We start from the raw sequence: 25,324 nt of genomic DNA on the forward strand, positions 1-25,324 counted from the left end.
GTTTCCTCTTTGCCTGTGGGCTTTTCTAGGTTGCATTTTAAGGCTACACTTGAGCTTTTGTTAACCCCAAGGGCTTTGGAAACAAGTCTTACTCATTTATTGCTTCCATATTTTCTCTACCCCCACACTTCCACCCTCAGCACACACATAAATTTTAAATTTTTAGGTCTAGAGTAGAGTAGTTTGCGGTTACAAGGACTTCTGTGCCCTCATTAATGTTTAATGTCTTTAAAAAGGTGAAGTAGTAAGTATAGGATTTTAATTAGAAAAGTTGAGATAAACACCAGTGAGTGTGCACATAGCTCTTGCATGTGCCTTGTAATGATTAGCACTTTGTTTACATTTAATGTAATGATATACAATAAATAAATAAATGTAATGATTTACTGTTAAAAACTAGAAAATGATTATATTCTCCATCTCCTTTATCCTTTTCTAATCCTCTCTATCCCCCTCACATTTCTGTTGTCTACTGCTAGTTTTTCCTTCATAGTTAGTATATGCCTAATTATTCCATTTAAATTATTGGTAAGCTATATTACATAATATGAACTAAATTATATTTAACCAAGATAATAATTTGGAAGTAATTCTGGCAGCATTAGTTCTGTGAAATGCGATAAAAATTCAGTAAAAGTTTATTCGGAACCTAGTAGATACTGTTTTTACTGTGCTAAGTACTAGGTTACAGAGATGAAGAGGAAACTTGCTTTGGCACTGAGGGGATCTAGCTCCAAATAAGCTTTTAAAAGTCTTCTAACTACTCACCAAAAACTCTTCTTTTAAAACAGGTGAATTTTATTCTCTGGTCAATGTGGTTCTATGAGTTTCACTTTAATATTTGACTTGAATACAAGTTTTAATTTTTACTATAAGTATTTGGGAACTTTGATTTAGTCATAATTCTTTCATTCCAATTTTCTTTTTCATAGTCAAGGATGGTTCCCTAAATTGAAGGCCTTTAAATCTATCATGTCAGTAGATTTCAGTAGATTAAAGATAATTTCTGATACTGAGAGGTCTTTCAGTAATCTACCATTTATTCTTAGTGCCCTTATAATATAGATAGTCCAAACTTTCTAGCTTGTATTCAATTCCTAAAACAATTTTGGTAATCCATCTTTTTGTATAGTTACTTTATTTTCTAAGAACCAAATCTCCATGATCACTTAATCAGTTTGGTTATATTCTTCAGCAAATAGAGTGAGTGTGTTTTTCTTCTTCTTTTTTTTTTTGAAGATTGGTTGGGTTTGTTTTTTTTTTTTAAGATTGGGTTCTAATCAATATACAGAGAAAATGAATTTATGAAATTATTTGTTGTAGTGGTAGCAATTTATTCCACATGAACACAGATTATGACTTTGCAGGACAAACAGCAACAGATTATTCTTTGAAGTTGTCAGGCATCTAATTTCATGATGCTAATTTTTCAGATATTTTCTCAAACTTTATCAGCAGGGTAATCTTGGGGTAGTTGTTTAACATCTTACACTATACTCTTCCCTTTTGTTAAGTTACTATTAATATTAACTTGTAAGGGCATTATTAGGCTCAACTAAGATCAGAGTTATGTACATGAGTTGTAGAAGTGCCAAGTGGACTGCCTGTTTCCCTACCTGCTGTCTAGGCAGTCCTACTCATCATTGGTTTTTGGTTGGACCTATCTACTAACTTATCTACTAACCTGCACTCAGTAGCTTTAATACAAATTTGACATGTTTCCAGATTTTTGTAGAGAGTCACTTACTTCTTGTGTCTGGTCAATATCCAACAGTTTTCAGGGAAGTTGCCTTCCAAAATCTGTCTTCAGTTTTGTTGGCATCACTATTTCCGCTGAAGCTCCCTTGCAGAGCTGCCATATGTTTCTAATATTGTGCTAGTCTGGGCATATATATGGTAGAAATGCCAATATAGCTTTTCTTCCTTTTTCCTCTTATATATTGTTTGGAAACTGAATCCTTCGGTCTGTCTTTGGTGATACTTACCTTACAGGAAAACAGTAATTGTGGAGGTTTATAAGTTGCTGTTAGTTTCTCAGACAAACCTAGTTAGATAGACTTTTCTGTTTTTTAATTAGTTCACAAAAGTAATTACAAATTATTTCTAGGGAGATAAAATAAATGAAACCAAAATTCCTTAAAACCTAATGCTGCCACTTTGGGTTAATAGTCATTCTCTAGTAATCCCACTGGAACCTAATCCAAATCACATATGCAAACCCCTAGTTTTATGTATGTATGTATGTATGTATGTATGTATGTATGTATTTATTTTTAATTCCCGTGTCAAGGGTCTACTTTTCCTGCAATATATTATTTCAGTTGTGCCACATTGGCATTTATATTGTTTTTAGACTCTTTGTAATAATTCTTCTAAAGCTTTTATTAAAACTATCTTCTTAAATCTTCCATTTTACAACCTCTCTTTTTGGTTTCAGAGACGACCACCAGATAATTCTTTTTATGTTCGAACATGTAACAAGAATCCAAAGAAAACAAAATGGTGGTATCATGGTAAGCAGTTTTATTTTAGAATGATAACTTTTTAGCATTTTGGTTTGAAGGACTATATATCTGTTTGCTTGGGGAAAATAAGGGAATATATAACTGATGTATTTTTGTAATATGGAGAAGAGTCTTTAAAATATTAAGCCATTAAATGGAGACATTGGACTAGATTTTTAATGGGGCACATAAAATCATAGCTACCATACAAGTAAAATCTAAAATTGCTTTAACATTTTGAAACGCTACCGTTTTATTACTAAAACAGGGTCCTTAATAGTCTTCAGATGAAATTGGAATTAGTTATTGGGAAACCTATTACTTGAAATAGAAGTTTTGATGTCTTTTGAAATTACTTAGTTCTGGTACTGTGCTTAGTGGCGGGAGAGGGTTCACATTGTGAGAGATGACCCATTTAATTAAAGAAAGCTCTTCCTGTTCTAATAGTTAGTCCTCAAGAATTTTGTAGCTATATGAATACAAGTACTCTCACTGATTTTGTTTTATTGGTTTTGTTGGGAGAGTGCTAATAGCTTTACAACTGAAAACTGCAAGCATCTTTTCTAAACTGACCTCACCGCTTCCCTAAAGAGGTGTATTTGAAATGCAAAACAAAATTTTATATTCCTCAATGTACTTTTTGAAGTACGTGAACAAAACCACCCCCTGTGATTTTTTGTATCCATAGGAGCATTTCCTTTATTTTTCTTTTAAAAATGTTAGCCTAATAAGAAATTAGAATTGATAGAGCTAATTAATAGGAATATGGCCTTTCCCCCTTACCTTTCTATCCATTGTGAAACTTGTTAACTGAGTTAATTTGAGTCATTTAAAAACCTTTTAAATTATAAGAGTTCTGTCAGGTGTTGGTAAGTGATGATTAGAATCAATACAATAGCACTATGCTAGCAGTTACAGGTTAGAAAACACAGTGAAAGAATGCCAACGAAAAGATGAATATTCCAGCTAATGTTAATGACAACTATAGATGACCTAGAAGAAAAAATGACAAAACTTGTAAGAGCTATGAAAAAATAGATTTATATATAAGATCTGAATATGTAGTAAATTGGATTTCACAAAACCAATGAGGAGAAAAGTTATTTAGTAAGTAATCCTGCTAGGAAGTTGGTAATCATTTTGGGAAAGAAAAATTTACATTTTTACTTCATATGTAAAATATTTCCTGTGGGTTAAGTGTTTTTTTAAGACAACAAGAGAAAAATGTTTTTTTTTTTTAAGCTGAGTATCAACTCAGAGGAAGGAAGAATTTCTGAAGTTAAAAGGAATCACAAGAAATTAAATAGTTACATGAAAATGTAAACCTTTTAGAAAACCTTTTAGAAATACCTCAAAGCACAGTCAACATAAGGTTTAAAAATGTGAAAAGCAATTATAGCTTATTAAAAATAAAGACCATTTATGAAAATTGCTTAACATAATAAATACAATTAATTAAAAGTGTAGGCCAAAAAGTTTGCAGTAATTACAGATTTAGTATTTTGAAACTATTACTGAATTGGCAGAGTTGAGTAAAATGAGTGCAGTGCCAGAAAAGAGTAAAGGATAAAATAAAATAGTACTTTCATATTTGCTGATGGTATAGCAAGTGCAGCAATATTTAACAAGCTTAAAATTTAAGATCAAGCCTTTTGTCTCAGTTACCAAACTTCTGAGAATCCATCCTAAGAAAATCATCTTTATAACAAGACCTGTTTTATACATGGAATGTTCAGTGGAGCATTATAATATACTCTGTTTCTTATCCCTCCGTGTGCTATTTTCCTGGAATGAATCCTGCATGGGCACACACAAAAGCACCCTGCCTCAAAGAATCCTTCCCCTACACACACCGTCTTGGGATCTCTTTCACCAAAGTCTTGCTGATTACTTTCTCTTTTAAGGAATCTAATAAACTTGATTACTGTGCCTAGAACGCTGGTTTTGTTTAGTTTTTAAGAGATCCCCAGGTAATTCTGATGGAGCTTGTCACTTGAGAACTACTGTTTCAGGGATTCTGAGATATAAAAGGACAAGTTTCCATATAAAATGAATTAATAATCAGACTTAAAGGAATTCTTTCTGAGCAGTGAAGGTCTACTAAAACACTTAACAAGACTCTACTTTAAGAAAATGGCCCTTTACTTCAATTTACATTGCTGGCTTCTCATTCTTTTTCATCTTCTTGCCTTTTGGGACCAAAAACCAAACTGCCTCTTCTCTCTGTGCCTTTACAAGGAGCCCTTCTGGGGGAAAAAAAAATCTTGAGTGTCACAGACCCTTTGGTCTTAGCATGGAAAGTTCCCAGATTCATAAAAAGTTAAGATTAGTCAATCAAGAATATTGACAAACACAACTAAATCAAACATTTTTTAAAGTGTCAAAGGTTTTTTTTTTTGTATTTTTTAAATTTTTATTGTTATGTTAATCACCACACATTACATCATTAGTTTTTGATGTAGCGTTCCATGATTCATTGTTTGTGCATAACACCCAGTACTCCATGCAGAACGTGCCCTCTTTAATACCCATCACCAGGCTAACCGATCCCCCCACCCCCCTCCCCTCTAGAACCCTCAGTTTGTTTTTCAGAGTCCATCGTCTCTCATGGTTTGTCTCCCCCTCCAATTTCCCCCCATTCATTCTTCCCCTCCTGCTACAAAGTTCTAAAGACAGTATAGTCATTCTATTTCAGACCCAACTTCACTAATAATAGAAAAATCCCCCATTGTCTTTTCCATAGTGTTTTTAAACCACTTGAGTTTTCTAATAAAACCAAAAGAAATTGTCTTAGAGTAATGAATTTTAAAAATACATATATTTTGAAAGTATGACCTTCTTTACCATTCTATCCTGCCCCAGTGTTAGACAGTATATTCCTGTTTTTTTCCCCTTCCTACCTCCCTGGTAGGGAAATTTCAGAAAGATTACAATCTTTCAGGCCCTCTAATGCTGCCTTATATAGTTGGAAGGATTTATGAGAAGTCCTTTATCTAAGAATATTCCCAGAATATCTCATTACGTGCTTTTGAATAAGAAATGGAGAAAGGTCACATAGTGAAACTAGAAATATAAAATAAATTCTTTAAAATAAAATAACACTTCATATGTTATTTTTCATAGTAGTTTTTATCTGTTAACCAAGAAATTTATACTTTCACGACTAAAGTAAAAAGTCTTTTAATAGTTTAAACTATTAAATTCTCCTCCTTAGCCAAGAAATAAGAAAAGAGAGGCTTTTCAAACTAAATTTAGTCTAGGGTTTGTGTAGGAATTCATTTTATCAATAAACAGATTAAAAGTGTCACCCCACCTGCCCACCCCCCCCAATACAAATTAGCCATCTTTAAAAGGATCAGATTCTACTTCAACTAAATTATGACTCTTCTAATTCAGGTTCTGGTCCCAGGTACAGATACATTTTTTTCAATTACATATAATTCTGTTTAAAACATACTCAGTTTATTGACTAACAGTGACAGTTCTTATCTCAATATGTTTTCTACTCATGCTTGAACCCTGACTATCTGAATCCTTCCCCTCCCCTCCCAGAATCTCTCTTTAATTCAACAGTTTGCTCCATGAGTGACCCTCATATGAAATCCAGGACAGGTAATACTAGTTACACTTTGAGATGATAGAGCAGCTGCTCTTTCATAAAGGGGGGTGGGTGTAGACAAGCTTCTTTGAACTTTTCTTTCACCTTTAAAAAACTAAAGCATTTCAGCTGTGTAGCATATATTGTCTTTGCCTTTATACATTTCAGAGTGAGTTAAAAGCAATGTGAAAAATAGCTCACCTTGGCCTTATAGTTGAATTTGGAAAATCTTATCAATCATGCTCACTCATAAAGCAGAACATATCAACTCTGTTTTTGAGCTTTCCAGATGTCAGCCTATGTTTTTCTGTTTAGCTGCTTTAGTTCCAAAAAGATCTTCATTGATTAATCTTGTTCTCCTTATAACATCAAATTACCAAGAAATATGGACTCTTGTTATTTATTAGCATCATCTAATTCTGAAAGGATTATAAGGTCAAATCAGAGTCCTGATGCGACCTGCAGACCTAAACAAAAATATCAGAGACTGAGCAAAGTCTTGCATGGAATTGGATGAACTTACTGAAACACTTAATATTTCAGTTTTTAGAAGCTAAGCAGAATTGTAGGCCTCAGGTACAAGCTCCATAGTCCTGTATGGTGCTAACCAACATACTTGGGTCAATGTGGGTCAGAGTGTTGGTCAGTATTTGCAATCAAAGAGGCAAAAGAGGTTTGGGTTTAGAGTCGTAATATCTGTGTGCTTCAGAGGGGGCTTCCTGGATGCAGGATGGATGCACTATTAATGAAAAACAGTAATTTGGCAATTCAGTAGATCTCCTGGTTTTAGAAGAGTAGGATTCTGCTGATACACCAAAATTGAGCTGCCAAATACCAGTGTTGAGTTCTTGGGGAAAAAACCTCTTTCAACTTAAACTATGTTCCACATTGTTAGTATATCTTGAAAATGTAGGCCAGTCACTGCTACCCTTCTGTACTTGTAGTATCATAACTTACTCATTTCTTTTTGCATTTCTTTTGAGCTTCTTCTCTAGCTCCTATTAAAGTGTAAAAAGTTATTGATATGTGAATACATATTCCTTATTGTTACTTACTTGAAGTTTGCTATCAACCTGTTTTCCAGAATTCTTTTATAGTTTCTATTCACTGAAGGATTAAGGTCATATCTGCATTGGAATGCAAACATTCTGTGTTGCAAATTTAGCCAGGGGTCCATATGCTTTGAAAAATCAATTAAGCAGAATAAGGTTAAAAAAGTAAATGAATAAAGGGAACTAACCAAAGTAAGTATTTGAATAGACATCTCATTTCAGCATACAAGGGGGCTGGGGAATTTACCTACAATTCAGGGCTAGAATGGTCCATAGAAAACAAATATATACAGTTTAATACACAAAGGAATGAATGATTGAGCCTCAAAGTTCAAAATCATAAAATAGACATAATTATTCTTGAAAAAGATAAAAAGTATCTTTTTATGGGATCATAAAAATATTTCAGTAAGATAATGGAATCCATTAATAAAATGATCCATCTGTTTCCTGGGATCCAAATTGAACATAAACAACTTAGTTTCATAAATGATTGCTTTCCACAGATAGCAGTACTGATCTGGTTCCTGAAGCATTTTCCTTAAGGTGATAGAGAATTGAGCAGTAAAGCTTAAGACTGTAATTGAGTATTGGCTTCAGAAAACTAGGCTTACAGGAAATAGATTGGCATGATGTTTAGATGTTATGTCCAATAAACTGTTGAGTTTATAAATTTGGGGAGGAGTAGAGGAATATCTCTTTTTTTTTTTTTTACAAAACTATAGACTACATTCTGGTTCCATTCAGCTGGAACATTTCCTGTAGAATTCTAAGGATTATAAGGTGATAGGAATGTAAAATCGTCTCAGGCTAGTATTCACAAACTTTCTTCCTGCCTTACAGCTGTCCATAAAATTACCTATGTTAGTTGTGAACGTTTTTATATTTTCACTACTTTTAGAATTACAGAATCACTTTCTGAATTCCTAAGTCCAAATTTTACTCAGTCTAACAGTCTTTTCCCTTTATTTCCTTCTGGATAACAATTCTGTTGTCTTCTGTGAAATCTTATTAAGTTGGTTCATCAAAAGAAAACTTTAATTCCCTAAACTGTGGAGAGACAAACTTATGTGTAAAGATTTATTTTTGTCTTTCTTGGAAGTGGGATCCCACTTCATATCTATTGACTTACTACTGTGTTCCTTTTCTTCTAGTCTTTAATCTCTGGGAGTATCCAGGGAGGTAGTTTCCAATATAATGTGATGGTTGTGATGTCCATTAAAATGTGATGGTTCTTATACTCTGGGGAAAACTGACCTTCTTCTATAATACAGTTCTCTCTCACTCATATTTCCCAGAAGTCCAGCATGGTAGATGTCATCTCTTTGGAACTGGTTATTTGTATATTACATTTGAGGGTATACTTTTAATAAGGGCTTCTACAGTTTCAGAAAAAAAAAATTAAATGGTTAATCTGAGATTCTTTTTTTCAGGCCTTCATCTTGCTACATATACTTTAGCCAAGAGGTTAGATATATTGTGTTCTTTGATCATGTTTTTGTTTTTTTTTTTAAAAGATTTTATTTATTTATTTGACAGAGACACAGCGAGAGAGGGAACACAAGCGGGGGAGTGGGAGAGGGAGAAGCAGGCTTCCCGCTGAGCAGGGAGCCCAATGCGGGGCTCGATCCCAGGACCCTGGGATCATGACCTGAGCCGAAGGCAGACGCTTAACGACTGAGCTACCCAGGCACCCCGATCACGTTTTATAAACTTATATTTGTCTTGATCCAAGATGGGTTTACTCTAAAAACTTTTTTTTGTAAACCATCGTGGTATTCAATAATCTTTTCTTCATCTATCTAGGGAACTGTGTTTCTTTTGCTAACAAATGACTTTTTTGCTTCTTAGTGATGGCCTTTTTATTTGGGGGAGAGTTAGCCATGGCTTTAGCTCATACTTGTCTCCATACTTAAGTATTTGCTCATAGATTCTTTAATTACTTACAGCCATGACAGATTTGTAATGTTTAAGTCCGTGTGTCCCTGTGGGTCCAGCTATCAGATAATAGAACTCCATTTTCAAAACTCAGTAAGTTTATTTCTCTAAAGATAGAATATTCAAGGCAGGGAGTATTAGTCCTATTTTTTTTTTTTTAACATCTAATCCAAGGTAGGGATTGGGCTAGGGAGAATAGCTTTATATGGATTTCTTAATCATTTTGGTGGATTGTGGCACATTCTACAACAGCCTACTATACTGGAAAACTTCCAGAATGAACAACCTGATGGAGATGAATTTATGTTATCACTTATCAAAGATGATATATCTTTGGAGATAAAAGCTTATTATTGGTGGTTAATTAGGTACATGATGTTCAAGTTGAATTTTGTCTCATTTTTCTTATTGTATACATTGTCATGTGGTAGAATACTTAAGGTTTGACCTGTTAGGTAGAATTTAGTGCCATTTCTTAGCTTAGAGGTCTAAGTGTGATTAGTTTTAGTTTTTCGAAGGACCCTAGGGTTATAAATTACTCTGTTGGAAGAGTGATGTTTTAAGGAACCTCTTTACATTCTTAAGTGTTCTGCATCCATGACATCCATACCTCCTCTTTATTCCAAGTTCCACAGTAATTTAAGAAACAGATACTTTCATGTGACACTTAGAAGCTATAAACTATCTGCTTATTTTCTTCTTAAAGATATTCTTTCTTTAAAGAATTCTAATGATTTAGATATAGATAAGATTTATTTTAAAAATCTAGTATATTTCACCCTTTAGATTTCCATTAAAATACAGAGTGATGGGGGGCGCCTGGGTGGCTCAGTCGTTAAGTGTCTGCCTTCGGCTCAGGTCGTGATCCCAGGGTCCTGGGATCGAGCCCCACATCGGGCTCCCTGCTTGGTGGGAGGCCTGCTTCTCCCTCTCCCACTCCCTCTGCTTGTGTTCCCTCTCTCGCTGTGTCTCTCTCTGTCAAATAAATAAATAAATCTATAAAAAAAAATAGAGTGATGGAATATTCTACGAGTTTGCCCAGCATAGAAATCAGATTTACTGGTTTTTAGTTCTCATTGAGTCATTGGAAATGGGGATTTTTTATTAACAGTGTATCAATCCTAACATGGGATAGTTTGTAAAATATTTTGGCCAGTTTTTCATCAATGCTGTCCTTGAGAGCTTTCACAACTCTTGGGTAGTTGCCACTAGTCTTGCTTCTTTCTAAAGCTGCTTTCTGAGGAGTAACCAGTCCTCAAAATAAATCCTTCAGATATGTCTTGTGAAATAATTTTGTAAAATAAGTTATGAACTCCACAATTACATATCTTACATAATGTGTTGAGGCTACCAGAAGGCATTACTAAATCTGTGGGTTTTTTTTAATGGCCTCATTTGTATGTGTATCAAATTTGCTAAAAAAATGTATTTTTAAATGTATTTTCTAAAGAGAAATTAATAACATTAACTATGTATTAATTGATTTGGTAATTGTACCTCATTTGTGAAGTTATTTCCTTTATAGACTAAAGACACAACTTGCATTATCCTGTGTTAAATACCATGACATTGTTGGTCAGGAGTTTACTTCCTGTCTCATTACAACTTAAAATTGTTGCCCATAAAAGAACTCTTCAAGACTGATAAATCCTGAATATGTGCTAACATATATCGATTTATTAAATAGAACTAACACACTGATGCATCATTTAAGATTTGTGTGAACTATTTCTGTGAAAGAATAGAACGTGATTTGTTTGTCACTATGTAATTGAACACAAACTGGACTTTTTATTTGCAAGGATTGGGGGAGGCAAGTCAGACATGTAAACCAGAAATGTTCTTCTTGAAATTATTTCTGTGTTAGACTAACGTGTGGGTTTTACTTATGCATGCTTGACTTTTTTAATTATCTTTTTTCTCCTTTTCTTAAAGATGATACTTGTTGATGCCACTGTTATCATCCTCCTAGCAGAAGATAGTCCTACTGAGAAAATGAGCACTTTGATCATTCAGTCTTTGAACTTTAACCTTTGACTGGAAGTGACCTATAGGCAATGAAGACTACTTCCTTTTACTGCATTTTTACTTGTGTGCATTCTGGGCGCATGTTGATCGCTGGTTCAGTCCAGGCAACTGACATGCTTTTATTAGTCATACAGTATTAATGCAGGTGTCAGGAAATGTCAATATAATTCCATTTTTTATTTTTATTTTTTTAAGCTTTTGGAAAAGTTCCAGGTCCTCATGTATTGTGCAATAACAATGACTTCCTTGGCGGTTTTGGGACGTTCATTGCCGGCAATGGACGTTTAACAGGAAAAATTTTCATTAACTCCTGCCACCCAATAATTAATGCATGATAGGGCCTATGAAATGAACTTATTGGTTATAATGGGATTATAAATAAAGTGAGGGATCCAACATTACTTTGAAAGTCACCCCAACTGTTTATATTTGGATTCTATGCACTGTGATCCTAAGGTTAACAGCATGAATTAACATGCGTCTTTAAAGGACTATAATGAAAGATCATTGCGTATTTATTGAATTGTTTATATCTGCTGTCAAATTGTTTTGACATGGAAGGTTTTCAAGTAACATTGGCAGAGAGGTACAATATTGTTATCCCTATGGTGAAAATAAATTCATTTGTTGTATATAGTTCCTCAATCTCTGAAGTAAAGGTATGAGTAATCTAGGGTATGAATGGTTGAATCAAGGCTTGATTTTGGAAGTAAGAACAATGGCAGTGATGATGAAACTGCTGTAGTCCTTAATTGGGGCTTGTTTGTACAGTAACGGTATTTCCAAGTAGATTACACTCTGTTACTTCCTGCTAGCCATCAGCATGAGCCCTACTGCCTAAACACTATTTCATTTATTTATGTTTGGAAAATCCATAAAGAGTTTTCGTTTGCAATTTTGTTTCTTTTGTTATGTTTTAAGTCAAGTTTGAATGTTACAGTACTTCAATTGAAAAGCTTTTGTCAAGTTTTTTCTTGTAATTTTTTCTTTACTTGTAAGTATCATTTTGTCCTTTAATCCTGTACCCTAAAATAAGAAATACATTTTTGACAGAGGCTTAATGTTTTAACAAAAGAGTGTGGACATTTTTATTTTAAATTTAGGCAAAAGTACACTATAGAATGGTATGTTTTCTTATTTGTCTCACACAACCGTACAGTTTTTCCTGGAGGGATTTGTTTTATTTTATTTTCTTGTTGTTTAAAAGACTTTGCTTACAGCTAGGTAAAATTTTTCTATAGAACAAAATTGTTGAAACGTCCAATTCTCAGTACCATGTAAGTTAATGATACTGCAACTAGGTTCTCTTTTTAAAAAGCAATTATGTATTTTATAAATTACCTTTTCACATATGCAAAAATCTGTTTCTACTACAATGTTATTTTTACTAATGCCTCTTGTTGCACTCTTTTTGACATATCCTGCAGTGAATAAATATATGAATCAATTTGGGCTTAAAAATAAAAGCCAATTGGCTGAAAGCTTTGAAGTATGTACCCCAGCAAAACATCCAATCAATAATTGGCAAGGAATATTTTCAAAAGTGTTTTTAATCTCTGTATAGATGACATTTTGTAGCTTTGTACATGTTGTTAATTAAGGGCATATAATTTTACACTCTAAAAGTATAATTGCTGAACTCAGGGGTGGGTAGACTTCAAAAATATGTCTGCTGTAGAAGTAACTTGAAAAAAAAAATTAAAACTATGGCCAGCCACCAAATTGTGGACACTGTTTATACTATAGTTAGCAACTACCACTTTTTAAAATTAAACACATTTTTGTTCTTTCTTGACTAGATACACCTAAGTTCTCATAATAGTCTCTATCAGTCTGATCATTTGGCCTGTTTAAGACAGAAAGTGTTTTTTGGAATGCTTTAAGCTACTCTTAGTTTTTAACTGCTTTTTAATATGAAAATTGCAGCGGCATATTATATATTTTTCATATTTTACACAACTGCTCTAAACTACTGATTGACTTGATCATTTTCTGGGGTGGGGGTGGGGGATCTTTCTCCGTACTGCTGGTCCTCTTACTAAAATTCTTTTATAAAGAAATGACCTGTGACATTTATTCACCAAAGGAATTAATATACCAGGTCAAAGATTAACAATGCTGTCCTATAGATTAATAGGTCTTATATAGCCTCAGTTGAGTTTTTTAAAATAAAAGAAGCAGTATTTTAACATACCTCTTTCTCTACATAGAGATACCATAAAATAAAAAGAAGTAGAGGAAAGTAAAGGAAACCAAATAATTTCAGTACATTTTATGGTTTAAAGAGAAGATAAGATGAAATACCAACCATTCAGAATTTGCAGTAAGATAACACCTTATTCATTACAGTACTCCCTTGAACTTAGGAATTATTGGAAACTCCTTTGCACTTAGATTTAATTAAGTTAATTTTAAATGTAAGTTACATTATTAAAAGACATAAGCCGTTTACCTAAGTCATTGCTCTAGAGAGGGCATTTAATGGCTTTGTAATAATAAAAAGAATATTTCTCTGTATTGTGTTGTTGAACGACAACCAGAATACCAAGAAAATGTACATAGGATTATGCTACTTCCCTCTTCCCTTGCTCTATGGGGCACTATCTGCTGCATAGGACTGCAGAATTATACTTTCATATTTAGACAATATGTACTCTCTATTTATTTATTTATTTATTTATTTTAAGGCCATTCTTCTGGTTTGCCAAATTCTGTTAAGACAGTGATACATTCATTTCCTTCTTTTGCATGCTTAGATCATGAACTTGGTGCCCTTCAAAAAAATATATTACGTCAAGTAGGTATTAATGCCATAGATTTTAAAGAGAAAAATGGTTTTCAGTTTTTTTTAAGATGAATTTTTTAAAATAAATTTTATGGCTGTTCTCTTAAGGAATTTACTATTCACCTCCAAAGGACTTAACTTGTAGTGGATGAATTCCTCCTTTTAGCTAGCAAGGAAATAAAGCTTTTTTTAATCCCCAAAAGAAAATGGTAAAAATCAGCTTTTATATACAGTTCATCTGGAGAAAGATCTTAATCCTTATTGTTTTGACTAGGTATATAAATATTTGGTATAAAGTAACTAGGGTAGTTTATTAGTTTTTCCCTTCTGAAATTTTAAATATATGCAAATATATATCATTAGATTCCTGTGGTGAATAATAATTTCTTCAGATTCTTAAACAGGTATCTAGTGACTGCTTAATTATTTCCAGATTGCATCAAAGATGAATTGACAAATAATGGAAATGAGTAGTGATATGCAAATGGTATGTAACCACATATTACTTGTTTCTGGTAATCAAGTCTTATTTTTTAAAAAGCCTATTGTTTTTGAGAATTGAGATATTTAAAACTTGTTAAAGCTTCTTCCTAAAAATAGAAGAGAAGAGGAGGTACTGTGTGTTCAGAATTTTTTTAAATAAAGAATTCAGTGTCACTAGTTCTAATCCTTCATGGTTACTGCTGCTTATATTTCTTGATCTCACTTTTATTTAGTTTCCTGTATATATTTTAGCTGAATGCTTAGGATTTATTAAGTGTATATAAATTGGTTTTCAAAAAGAACTGAGGCTTTCCCATATCTTTTCTGAGGATTCACTGTTACCAAAATCAGCTACTGCACGATTCTGTGTTATGCTAGTGCCTTTGCATGATTAAGATCTGTGAAGGTGTCTCTTAATCTGCACCCCTTAGTCCTAATCTTCTTTGCAGTCTTTTGTTTGTTTTTATCTCTCTTTCATTTTTCTGTCTTCCTTTCTCCTCAGAGATGTCCAATATGTCAGTCTTCAGCAGTTTCCCTAAGTTTTCCTCTCTCCTTCCTTTCCTCCTTTCCTGCCTTCCTCCCTTTCTTCCCCTTTCCTTTTCTTGAGGTTAGGGAATCCAGAGAAGGAAGATTAGTGAAATTACATCAGAAATTTTTCTTAAAAGAAAAAGACTCCTTTCTACAATTAAAATACATAGAATTTCTGATGCCTTATTTCGGTTCATCAGTATGTGGCTAAATTTGTTGAATAGTTGACTACTTGATAAATGAGCTGTTAACTAAGTAATTTAGCTCTTAAATACTAATGTCAAGGGAGTTTTGTTTACTTTTTGGATGGTGACTCTCGCAAAGCCTAATTATTGCCCAGATGAATTAAATTATTTGTTTTGGTAAAAGTGTTTTTCCATTTAAGGTTTCTAGGCCATTTTGAGATTTGGAACTTTTTTTTTTTTTTTTTAAATAATGTGTGGGAGATTTTTGTTTTCTCAGCATAAACTACATTAAAGACAGGCTTGTATGCATCATTCCAGAGGCCCGTGGAGTCTAAACATGTACTTCAAACTTAGATCTTTATCCTTAAAGTTGAAGTTCTGCTTCTTATGGTCCTGTAAATGAGGTGTTTATTGTGATTTTAATTCTCAAATGTTATTGGGACTTACATTTAGGGATGAATCTCCAGAATGGTTACATGAATGTCTTTTTTTATGAAAATTTTTTAATAAATAAACAATATAATATCTGAAGACATTTTGAATATGTGGAAGGAATGCCTGAATAGAAGCTGGTATATTTTAATATGCCTAAAGAATTGTAACTGAGCAAGTTGAGTGCAGTTGACAGGGAGAAAGAGAAGCAGTTCCTTGATGCATACATTGTCAGGGTTTTGTGAAAGTTTGCTTCTGCAGTGACTCTAAGCTGCTTTCTCAAAGGCAAAGCATGGTTCTGGGCTTTGGCTTGTCAGGTGTGACATCACTTGTCAAATTTCGCGGCAAATGGAGAGAGTGAATAATCCCCCCTCTCTAATTTTAAAGCCTGAAACAAATCGAGTAAGGAATGTGGTAGATTGACAGACACCGTGAAAATAAATGCAAGTCTCTTCATAGTAAACCACAGATTATTGACATAAATATTGATTATCAGGCTCAGGGTAAAATAATTATTCAAAAAGATTATTATGTCAGTTATCTAGTAGCCAAGAATTAAGTCCATGTTCAAGTTAAAATGGGTTTGTTGTTTTTAGTTGGTACCATTTTTCTCTCAATATTCAGAAATACAGATTGTGCATTTTATTAATAGGAATGGAAGCTCATGCTTTTGAGGGTTTGAATAGGGTGGATGTATATATATTTTATAAATTCAAGTTGTAAAATATGTAAAGCTACTGCTTTTTGAATAGAATATAAATGTTAAGACATAAATCTATATATTATATATTTTTAAATACATGTATCAAACTTTTGTTAGTTGAATATAAATTACATTGTGTGCTTTATGGAATTCAGTAACTTTTAATAATAAAGCAGTTGTCATTTATTTTATGTAGACTTGAATATTAAATTGGATAGATATTAAATCTCTTTGTAGTTTATAATAATGTAAAGATTTACTTATGTACTAGTTTCTCTTTACAAAGGACTGTGATCTTCCAAGGATTGTGGAAACAGTAAAATGCCCATTTCCAAAAATAAGTGCAACAGAATGAAGATAGTCACTAAAGCACTTATTCATTTAACAGATCATGTTTACTTAGTAGTGTAGCCTAGTGTATTTTAGTGGTTCTTCATGCTTTATTTAAAGAAGTCCTGATTAAAAGATGGGTGTTTTCAGAAAAGGTGGAAATTGAGACCCAGGCACTTGCTTAGAGTTACCGTGAGTCTGGTGTTGCTGAACTTTAAGTTGTATGATTCATAAGGATATCCTGTAGAGAACTTTGGGATTCTTTCTTGAATATACACACAGATCAACTAACTTACTTAGATGAGTGGCTCCTGAAGCTATGAGAAGAGAAAAGGAGATAAGCAGAAGAAGGGATATCTCTCTGCATCTCTATTATTCATAGCAGGAAGAAATTTAATATGCTCTGCTGATATTCTAGGTTTTCTATTCCTGGGGGGTCTGCTTGCCCCAGGAGCACCTTACTCCTCATTGGGGTAGCTGTTCTACCATAAAACTGCCTTATCTCTACATGCTATTTCTGCAGCCCTCAACAATAGATGAGTAGCTGGTTAGATAAATGCAAGATCCATCTTCCTTTGTGCTTTGATGACACTCTCTCCCTTTATTATAATCCTTAAAATAATTTCTACCTCTCATAGAAGGTTTAAGCCACTATGGATAAATGATTCTGTTGAAATCCCTATATTCCTTGGTACTTTTCACTCTAACATACGGCAAAATTAAATATGAACTGAATTGAAAAATGATGCAACTAAGGGTTTTCTATACTTGGATAATATGGGCCAAGGCCACAGTGGTTCTGTATCTGTCTTGCTGAGAATTCCTGTCAATAAATATTTTAAATTCCTTATGAGATTTCTTTTTAATGTTTGCTTAAGGCAAAATATATGAGTGGGAGTACCTGTGTGCTCTTTCCAGTTCAGTGAAGTATGGAAATGTTTTAATAATGAAAGTTGAAATAAGAAACTAAGGTAGAAATTATTTTCTCATATAGGTACTTGGCCTTCAAGGACCTATTGTGGGTAGATAAAACTCATCAGGCAAGAACCTAATAAGGATGGCTATATCCTGCAGAAAAGGTATCCAACTTAACATTAAAATTTCTGTGTCCCCTCTCACACCCCCAAAAACATATTTCTCTTTCCTGTCACAATGGCATTTCTTTCTTTTTTTTAAAAAGATTTTATTTATTTATTTGACAGAGACACAGTGAGAGAGGGAATACAAGCAGGGGAAGTGGGAGAGGGAGAAGCAGGCTCCCAGCTGAGCAGGGAGCCCGACGTGGGGCTTGATCACCCTGGGATCACGACCTAAGCTGAAGGCAGATGCTTAACCGACTGAGCCACCCAGGCGCCCCCACGATGGCATTTCTATCCAGCCTAGTTATCCAAATGAAGAATTGCCACTACTTACTAGTCCTCTCTGACATTTTTCATCATTAACCTCTATTCAGCCTATCTTAAAAGAATATATATCTGAAATTTCTCCCTTCCCTCCAGTGCCATTGCCATGATCCTGGTGTTCCCAGGCTGCTCTTCAGGCATCCACACACCTTGTTCCATAAATGGTAGCAAAACAAGACTACCTGTACTTGGCTAACATTCTCCATGTTCCTAGAATGTTCATCTGTTTTTTTTCCAGTTCAAATTAGTTACCAGGGCATCTTTGTCCTTCTTCCCTTCCCACCCATTACCAGCTTTCTATCCTGGGTTCTTTAACAGAAGGGACAGTGTCTCAGTGGTGCTTGTGTCCCCAGCATGTAGCACACAATACCTATCCTATAAGCTTTTAATAAATGTTTGTTAAATTAATTTGATTGTACTTGTATTTTTATACTAACTTTTCCAAAGAAACTTACTCAGGTGCTAACAGTTTTGAAACCTACATCTAAACCACCATCTGTATGAAGTGTCACAGCAGAACGCCCTACCCTTCCTACCCCAGAGAGTCTGAAAAAAATTACTTTGAAGTAAATCATTAACCATTCTTCACTGGTTTTATTTTTAAAAAAAGTTCTCATATTTTTTGCTGTATCTCTGAGGTAAATTAGTTACCTAGAATATATTTACAAATTAAGAATATAATTGTTCTAAGCTAAATATATCTGAGGCGACCCGAGATCATAAAGGTAAACGTAATACTCATTAAGGTTAAAAACGGCATTGAGCAAGTACTTAGTACTTTCTATGCTAAGAAGGATGACAGATAAAAGAAAGCACATATCTTCAAAGGGTCTATGTTATAGGCGGGATAAGAAAGAAAAACAATACATCAAAAGTGATGAGCCCTAAAAGGTGCAGACAAATAGCAGTTTTTGGTAAACACAGAAATGAGTTGACTGCAAGAGGAACTGTAATGGCTTGAAAATTACAAACGTTGTAGGTGGGTTCTCGGCAAGTACCATGGTCCCAAGTGTAGAAGCCCTGGGACAGGATTTGTATGAACGCCGACCTAGATGATGATGTGGCTGGTTCAGAGCAAGCCAGTGGGGGAGCAGCAGCCAATGGCCAGATGATATGTAGGGCCTCGTGAATGAGGGTAAGGTTGAAATTGGTCTTTCAGTTTGCACTAAACAGAGAGCTGAGGCTAGCACTCCGTTCCTTTCGTCCCTAGGGCATTCATTTATCAATTGAGAGGAGATTATAAAGCTGAGCCACTGTGTCAGCAATATGACAGGGAATGTTGCCCAGAAAACAAAACAAGGAGTCTGACCCACTACACCAGCATCCCACCCATCAGAACTAATTTAAAGCCAGAAATCAGCAGAGCATTCCCCAGAGTAAAGGTCACCTGAGGAAACAATCCTGATTGAGACTTTCACCTTGGAGTGGTTCAGGGAATGTCAGACTCCAAACTTGGATTGAGGTGAGTTCTCTGGCAGTGTCCTCAGAAGGTGGCCAGGAGCAGATAGAAGTTCGAAGTCCTAGGAAGAGAATAGCTTCCTCTACATATTATCCTTACAAGTGATTTATTTTAATACAGTGACCAATACACAAAGGTTATCCCTTCTAGGAAACAAGGCACTATGAAACAACAGACCTAGAAAGCACTGGACATGTGGGGTGGGCAGTGACAGGATCGATACAGTTTACTGCTCTGCATACCATATACCATACCATACCATATTGGGAGCTTCTGAAGAACAAGGAACTGTCTTGTTCATCCTTACACTCATTCAAACATTGAGCATCTGCTGTATCCCAAGGAGCTATGATCTGGTAGGGGAGACAAGTGGGTAACTAAAATAATGTGCCAGTTGGTGTGATAGGCTAATGAGAGTGTTGAATGAGCATCAGGGTGAGAACAGTCAAAGCTGTCTAAGTCCAGGTGAGAATTCCAGGGGAAGTGGTGAGTATTTGCCAGGCAAAAGTGGGAGAATGAAGATGAGGGCATCTGAGATAAAGCACACAGCAAGTGCACAGGGTGAGAGAGAACAGTGTTTGGAGCATTGAATTTGGATGAGGGAATGGTAAAAATGAGAGATCAAACTAGAGCTAGAATTCGAAAGACCAAATTAATGGAGTTTTGGTTTTATCTCATGGTTGAGAGGGACTGATGAATGGCAGATTTGCACTTAAGAAAAATACCTTGGCTGTAATCCTGGAGAATGAGCTTGAAGGGTCACAAAACTGGAAGGGAAAAAATAAGAGACCATCATCAGTACCACACAAATGATGATGACTTGAATTTATTATGAAGTATTGGCATAAAGATAGACATATCAGTGGAACAGGAGAGTCCAGAAATTGGTTTATAAAAAGATGCGAAGGTACTTTTATGTGGGGGGGAGCGGGGAGAATAATCTGTTCAACAAATGGCACTAGAATATTTGAAAAGCTATTTGTAAAAAAATAAAAAGAAAAAATCTTCTATACAAAAATTAGCCCAAAATGAATCATACACTCAAAGAGTAAAACTATGAAACTTCTTCAGGAAAACAGAAGCTCTGAGATCTTGGATTTGGCAACGATTTCTTAGCTATGAACCAAATTACTAAAAACAGTTGATAAATTGGACTCAACAAAATTTAAAATTTAGGCTTTTCAAAAGACATTGAAACAGCAAAACAATGTATTTGCAAAATACATACATGATAAAGGACTTATATTTAGATTTTTTTTAAACTCTTAGGATAAATAACATGAAGCAAACAACCCAATTTAAAAATGGGCAAAGTTTGTGAATTTTTTTTTACTTGAACTAAACTGAAGGAAATATGGCAAATAAGTAGATGAAAAGCTGCTGAGTTTCATTAGTCATTAGGGGAATACAGATTAAAAGCATAAGAGAACCACTGCACACTCGCTACACTGACCATACCAAGTTTTGGCAAGGATGTGGAGTAATGGGAACTTTCCTACTCTACTAATGGCAGTGTGGAATTGTGTAACCACTTTGGAAAACCATTTGGTAGCTTTTTAAAAAGTTAAACATAGGGGCCCCTAGGTGGCTCAGTCGGTTGAGTGTCCGACTCTTAATCTCAGCTCAGGTCTTGGTCTCAGCATCGTGAGTTCAAGCCCCACATTAAACATGTACCTACTATACAGATCAGCCATTTCATTTTTTTTTTTTTTAAAGAGTCTGTTTATTTGAGAGAGAGACACAGATAGCGAGAGAGAGCACAAGCAGGGGCGAGAGGAAGAAGCAGGCTTCCCACTGAACAGGGAACCCGATGCGGGGCTTGATCCCAGGACTCTGGGATCATGACCCGAGCCGAAGGCAGACACTTAACCTACTAAGCCACCCAGGTGCCCCTTTCACTCCTGGGTATTTATACCCAAGAGAAAAGAAAGTATATGTCCACACAAAAACTTGTACAGAAGGGTTTGTATCAAGTTTGCAAAATACCCAAACTGGAAACGTTTGTCCATCAGTAGGTGAATGGGTAGCCAAAGTGGGATATCCATATATCGGAATACTACTCAGCAATAGAAAAGGAATAAAACATGGATAACTGGGTGAAAGTGCCCACACAAAAAGTATACTGTGATTTTATTTAAAATTCTAGGAGACACAAATTTATGTATAGTGACAAAAATCAGAGAAATGTTTGCCTGAAGATGTGGGGTGGTGGGAAAAAATTGGAGGAGGAGATGGATACTTGATTATCTTGGTTTCACAGGTATATATATATGTCAAAACTCATTAAATTGCACACTTTAAGTATTAATAGTTCACTGAACATTATACCTCAATTAGAATTAGGAGGTTTTAAGCAGTAAGGACAAAGAATGGCAATGGCCTGAAGTGGAGTATAAGAAAATGGACAACTCAACCATAATCAGTTTGCCCAAAATTAGAGCTTAGAAGTGATGGAGCAGGAATTTAAGTCTGAGTCTGACTGACTCCAAAATCCATGCTCTAAGTCAATATGCTTATACTTAACATGACCCCCATATTTCTGGCTTAGAAAACTGAGTAGAGGCTGATGACTTTCACCAAAACACAAGGTGAGGGGCAGATTTGGGGAGGAGATGTGTTTGTACTTCCTCATAACACCAAGTATAGTAGCTTATGTAGTCAATTGGTGAGTGGAGATGTAAGCTGAAGTTTTTAGGTGGCAATGATAATGAAACCGAGTGATGTAATTCTACTTAGTTCATGAGCTTATTGCTGATTGACCAACAGCTGAAAAGGAATTTAATATTTTCTAGTCTAATAACCTAACCAATGAATTAGTTATTAACATCTTCGAAGTGATCACCCCTGACCACCTTCACTGATGGGAATTAATTCAGAAAATTACTGCACTTTTGAATAAATCTTATTAGGAAGTTATTTCTTTCAGACTGAAATCTCCTACATACTATCTATCCTGGATTAAAGAATGTCCCCTCAAAAGATAACACTGAAGTCCTAACTCCCAGTATCTCCAAATGTGACCGTATTTGGAAACGGAATTGTCGAAGATGTGATTAGGTAAGGTGAGGTCATACTGGAGGAGGGTGGACCTTAATTCAAAATGAGTAATGTTCTACGAATTGGAGAAGACACAGAGACACAGGCACTTAAGGGGAGAACGCCATATAACAATGCTGTAATGCATCTACAAACCAAGGAACACCAAAGATTGCTGGGAACCTCCAGGAGCTGGAGGAGGCAGAGAAGGATTCTTCCCTAGAGCCTCTGGAAAGCATGATCCTGCTGATACCAGATCTTGGACTTCTCGCTCCAGAACTGTGAGAGAATAAATGTCTGTTATTTTAAGCCATTCAGTTTGTGGTACTTTGCTACAGCAGCTCTGGGAAACTAATCACACACTTCCCATCTTTTTTCCCCCTGATTCTACCTTCTGGAGACACATGGAATAAGTCCTGGTCTCTTCAGATATTTCCAGATGTTTTGAGAACACATTTTTTTTTCAGGAAGATATCTCCCTTGCTGGTTTTTTTTACATGATACATTTTCTTTATTTCTTTTTTTAAAGATTTACTTATTTACTTTGGAGAGAGAGCACAAGTTGCGGGGAGGGAGGACAGAGGGAAAGAGAGAGGGGCCACAGGGCTCAATCTCAGGACCCCAAGATCATGACCTGAGCAAAAATCAAGAGCTGGATGCTTAACTGACTGAGCTACCCAGGCGCCCCCACAGGATACATTTTCAAATTCTTTCATTATTCTTTTGTTGTAGGGTCAAGATTTTCAAAGATGCTTTAAAGTGTGGTCACCAGAACTAATCTTAGTACAAATAGTTTGATCTACAAAACAGGATGGAATATTCTCTGGTTTAGGTCAGGGGTTTTCAAGCTCTTTCTCAGAGCTCTAGGAATTTCTTGGACGTACTTCAGGGCACACTTAAATATATCTCACATAAACTCTGCATAAAATTGCCTTAGGAGAAGGGGTGTGCTGTTTAGAACAAGTTTGGAAAACAGTGCTTTAGATGATACTTTTAATAAAGTCTAAGATTGAATCCACTTTTTTGGCAGCCACGGCCCATGATTTTTATCAGTAAAAGGTGCATCTGTCACTTTTCTTATATCTGTGTAGGGTTGTTTTTTTTGTTTTTGTTTTTGTTTTGTTTTTTTGTGAGGAGATGGGGTCCCATGTAAAGTATGTTACTTATTCCCGTAAGATTTTATTTGTTCAGTTCTGCCATTCTGTTGAGAATTGTGGTGTGTGTTTTTTTTTTTTTTATTCCATCATGTGCCATACTCTCTCTTCCTCCTCTTCAGTACCACCTCTAAGAATTTCCTTTTCAGTGTTTAAAAAAGCAAGTAAGGACATGAGTCTACAGCATACTATTTAGTGTCTGCAGCACAGTGTGTTATTTAAACTTTTTTTTTTTTTAAGATTTTATTTACTTATTTGTCAGAGAGAGAAAGAGAAAGCACAAGCAGGGAGAGGGAGAAGCAGGCTCGCCACTGACACGGGACTTGATCCCAGGACCCTGGGATCTCGAGTGACCACAAAGTGGGTGTGGCCGCTGTGGGAGTGCACCATATCCCTTCATGAAATAACCTGCTGGTCGGCTTCAAGTCGTACAGTTGGCTGGTTGGGATCCTCCACCTGTAGCCCTTCAGGATCTGTCTCAGATTTAGAGCCTAAATCACACTTTTCCCAAGCAGCCCCCAGCCAATAACATGGCCTGGCCATTACTGCTGAACGTGGGACTTCTCTAATAGGTAATCCTTGCTCTAGATCTTCCCGTTAGATCAATGAGACCTTGTCATTTCTGCATCTCAGTCTGACGCTCTGCCTACCCACACCTGCTTCCTCCCCTCTTTCCCTTCATAGGTTTCAGATCTGCATCATAGTTTGGTTTTCATAGCCCAATCCTTCTCCTTTTTTTTTTTAAAGTAAACTCTACACCCAACATGGAACTCAAATTCACGACCCCAAGATTGACCTACCAACTGAGCCAGTCAGGCACCCCAGCCCAATCCTTTTTTTATCTTTCACAAACATTATGCACACCCTTCCCCACAAGAAACCTTGTGCCCTTCTAAAACCAGTGTCTGCTCTCTGGACCACCTGAATCAACACAGTTGGCACTGAGTGTGGTCACGAAGAAGGTTGGTAAGATGGGAGTTTTGAGACCCAATCACTCACTGTCTCCCTGACAATGAGGACCCCATCCCAGGTGGCATTTGGGGCATTGACAGGCCCTGCCACAGGTGTTATGTGGCCTAGTTGCTAAAACTTCCACAAGTGGTGATTTGGAGGGGACCACCTTGTACAGTACAATGGTTCAAATATTTGAAAAATACGGGGGAACAATGAATACAAGGACAATGAAATTGCTTGGCTATTAATAAACTGTATTATCTTAGTTTTGGGCTACTTGGGCCAGCCACCGTAACAAAATCCTATAGATCGGTGGCTATAACAACAGCACACACAGCACTCAGAGAGAGATAGTGCGCTCTTCTTAGAAGGGCATAAATCCCTTCATGAGGGCCCCACTCTCATGATCTCATCTAAACCTAATCATCTCTCAAAGGCTCCATCTCCAAATACCATCACATGGGGATTAGGGCTTCAACATGAATTGGGAGGGGGCAAGATGCACAATTCAGTCCATAGCATCTCCTATAGAGGGAAATTCGAAGTTGAGGGCAGATAACAATTGAAAACTGATTCTGAACACCAGAGGGCCTCTTCGGTAACTGCCAAAAAAGCTCTTATCTCCTGCAGGAGGAGAGCAGGAAAAGCTCAAGCCCAAAGTCTGCATTTATTTATTTATTTTTAAGATTTTATTCATTTAGGGATGCCTGGGTGGCTCAGTCGTTAAGCGTCTGCCTTTGGCTGGGGTCATG

General features: G+C 35.6%; 1 protein-coding gene across 2 annotated transcripts in view; it reads left to right on the plus strand.

The window, feature by feature from the left end:
* UBE2W (ubiquitin conjugating enzyme E2 W) overlaps positions 1-17,416 on the plus strand; it is a 74,629-nt gene extending 57,213 nt beyond the window's left edge. For both annotated transcript variants that reach the window (XR_013447851.1, XM_036065339.2), the window contains exons 5-6: positions 2,438-2,513; positions 11,028-17,416. Coding sequence is in view for 1 of the 2 variants with exons in the window: in XM_036065339.2 (XP_035921232.2) it covers positions 2,438-2,513; positions 11,028-11,041 (90 nt within the window). In the remaining variant the exon portion in view is untranslated. The remainder of the gene's footprint in view (positions 1-2,437; positions 2,514-11,027) is intronic.
* Positions 17,417-25,324: the final 7,908 nt, after the last annotated feature.

The sequence above is a fragment of the Halichoerus grypus genome, chromosome 5, assembly GCF_964656455.1.
Source record: "Halichoerus grypus chromosome 5, mHalGry1.hap1.1, whole genome shotgun sequence".
NCBI classification, from domain to species: Eukaryota; Metazoa; Chordata; class Mammalia; order Carnivora; family Phocidae; genus Halichoerus; species Halichoerus grypus.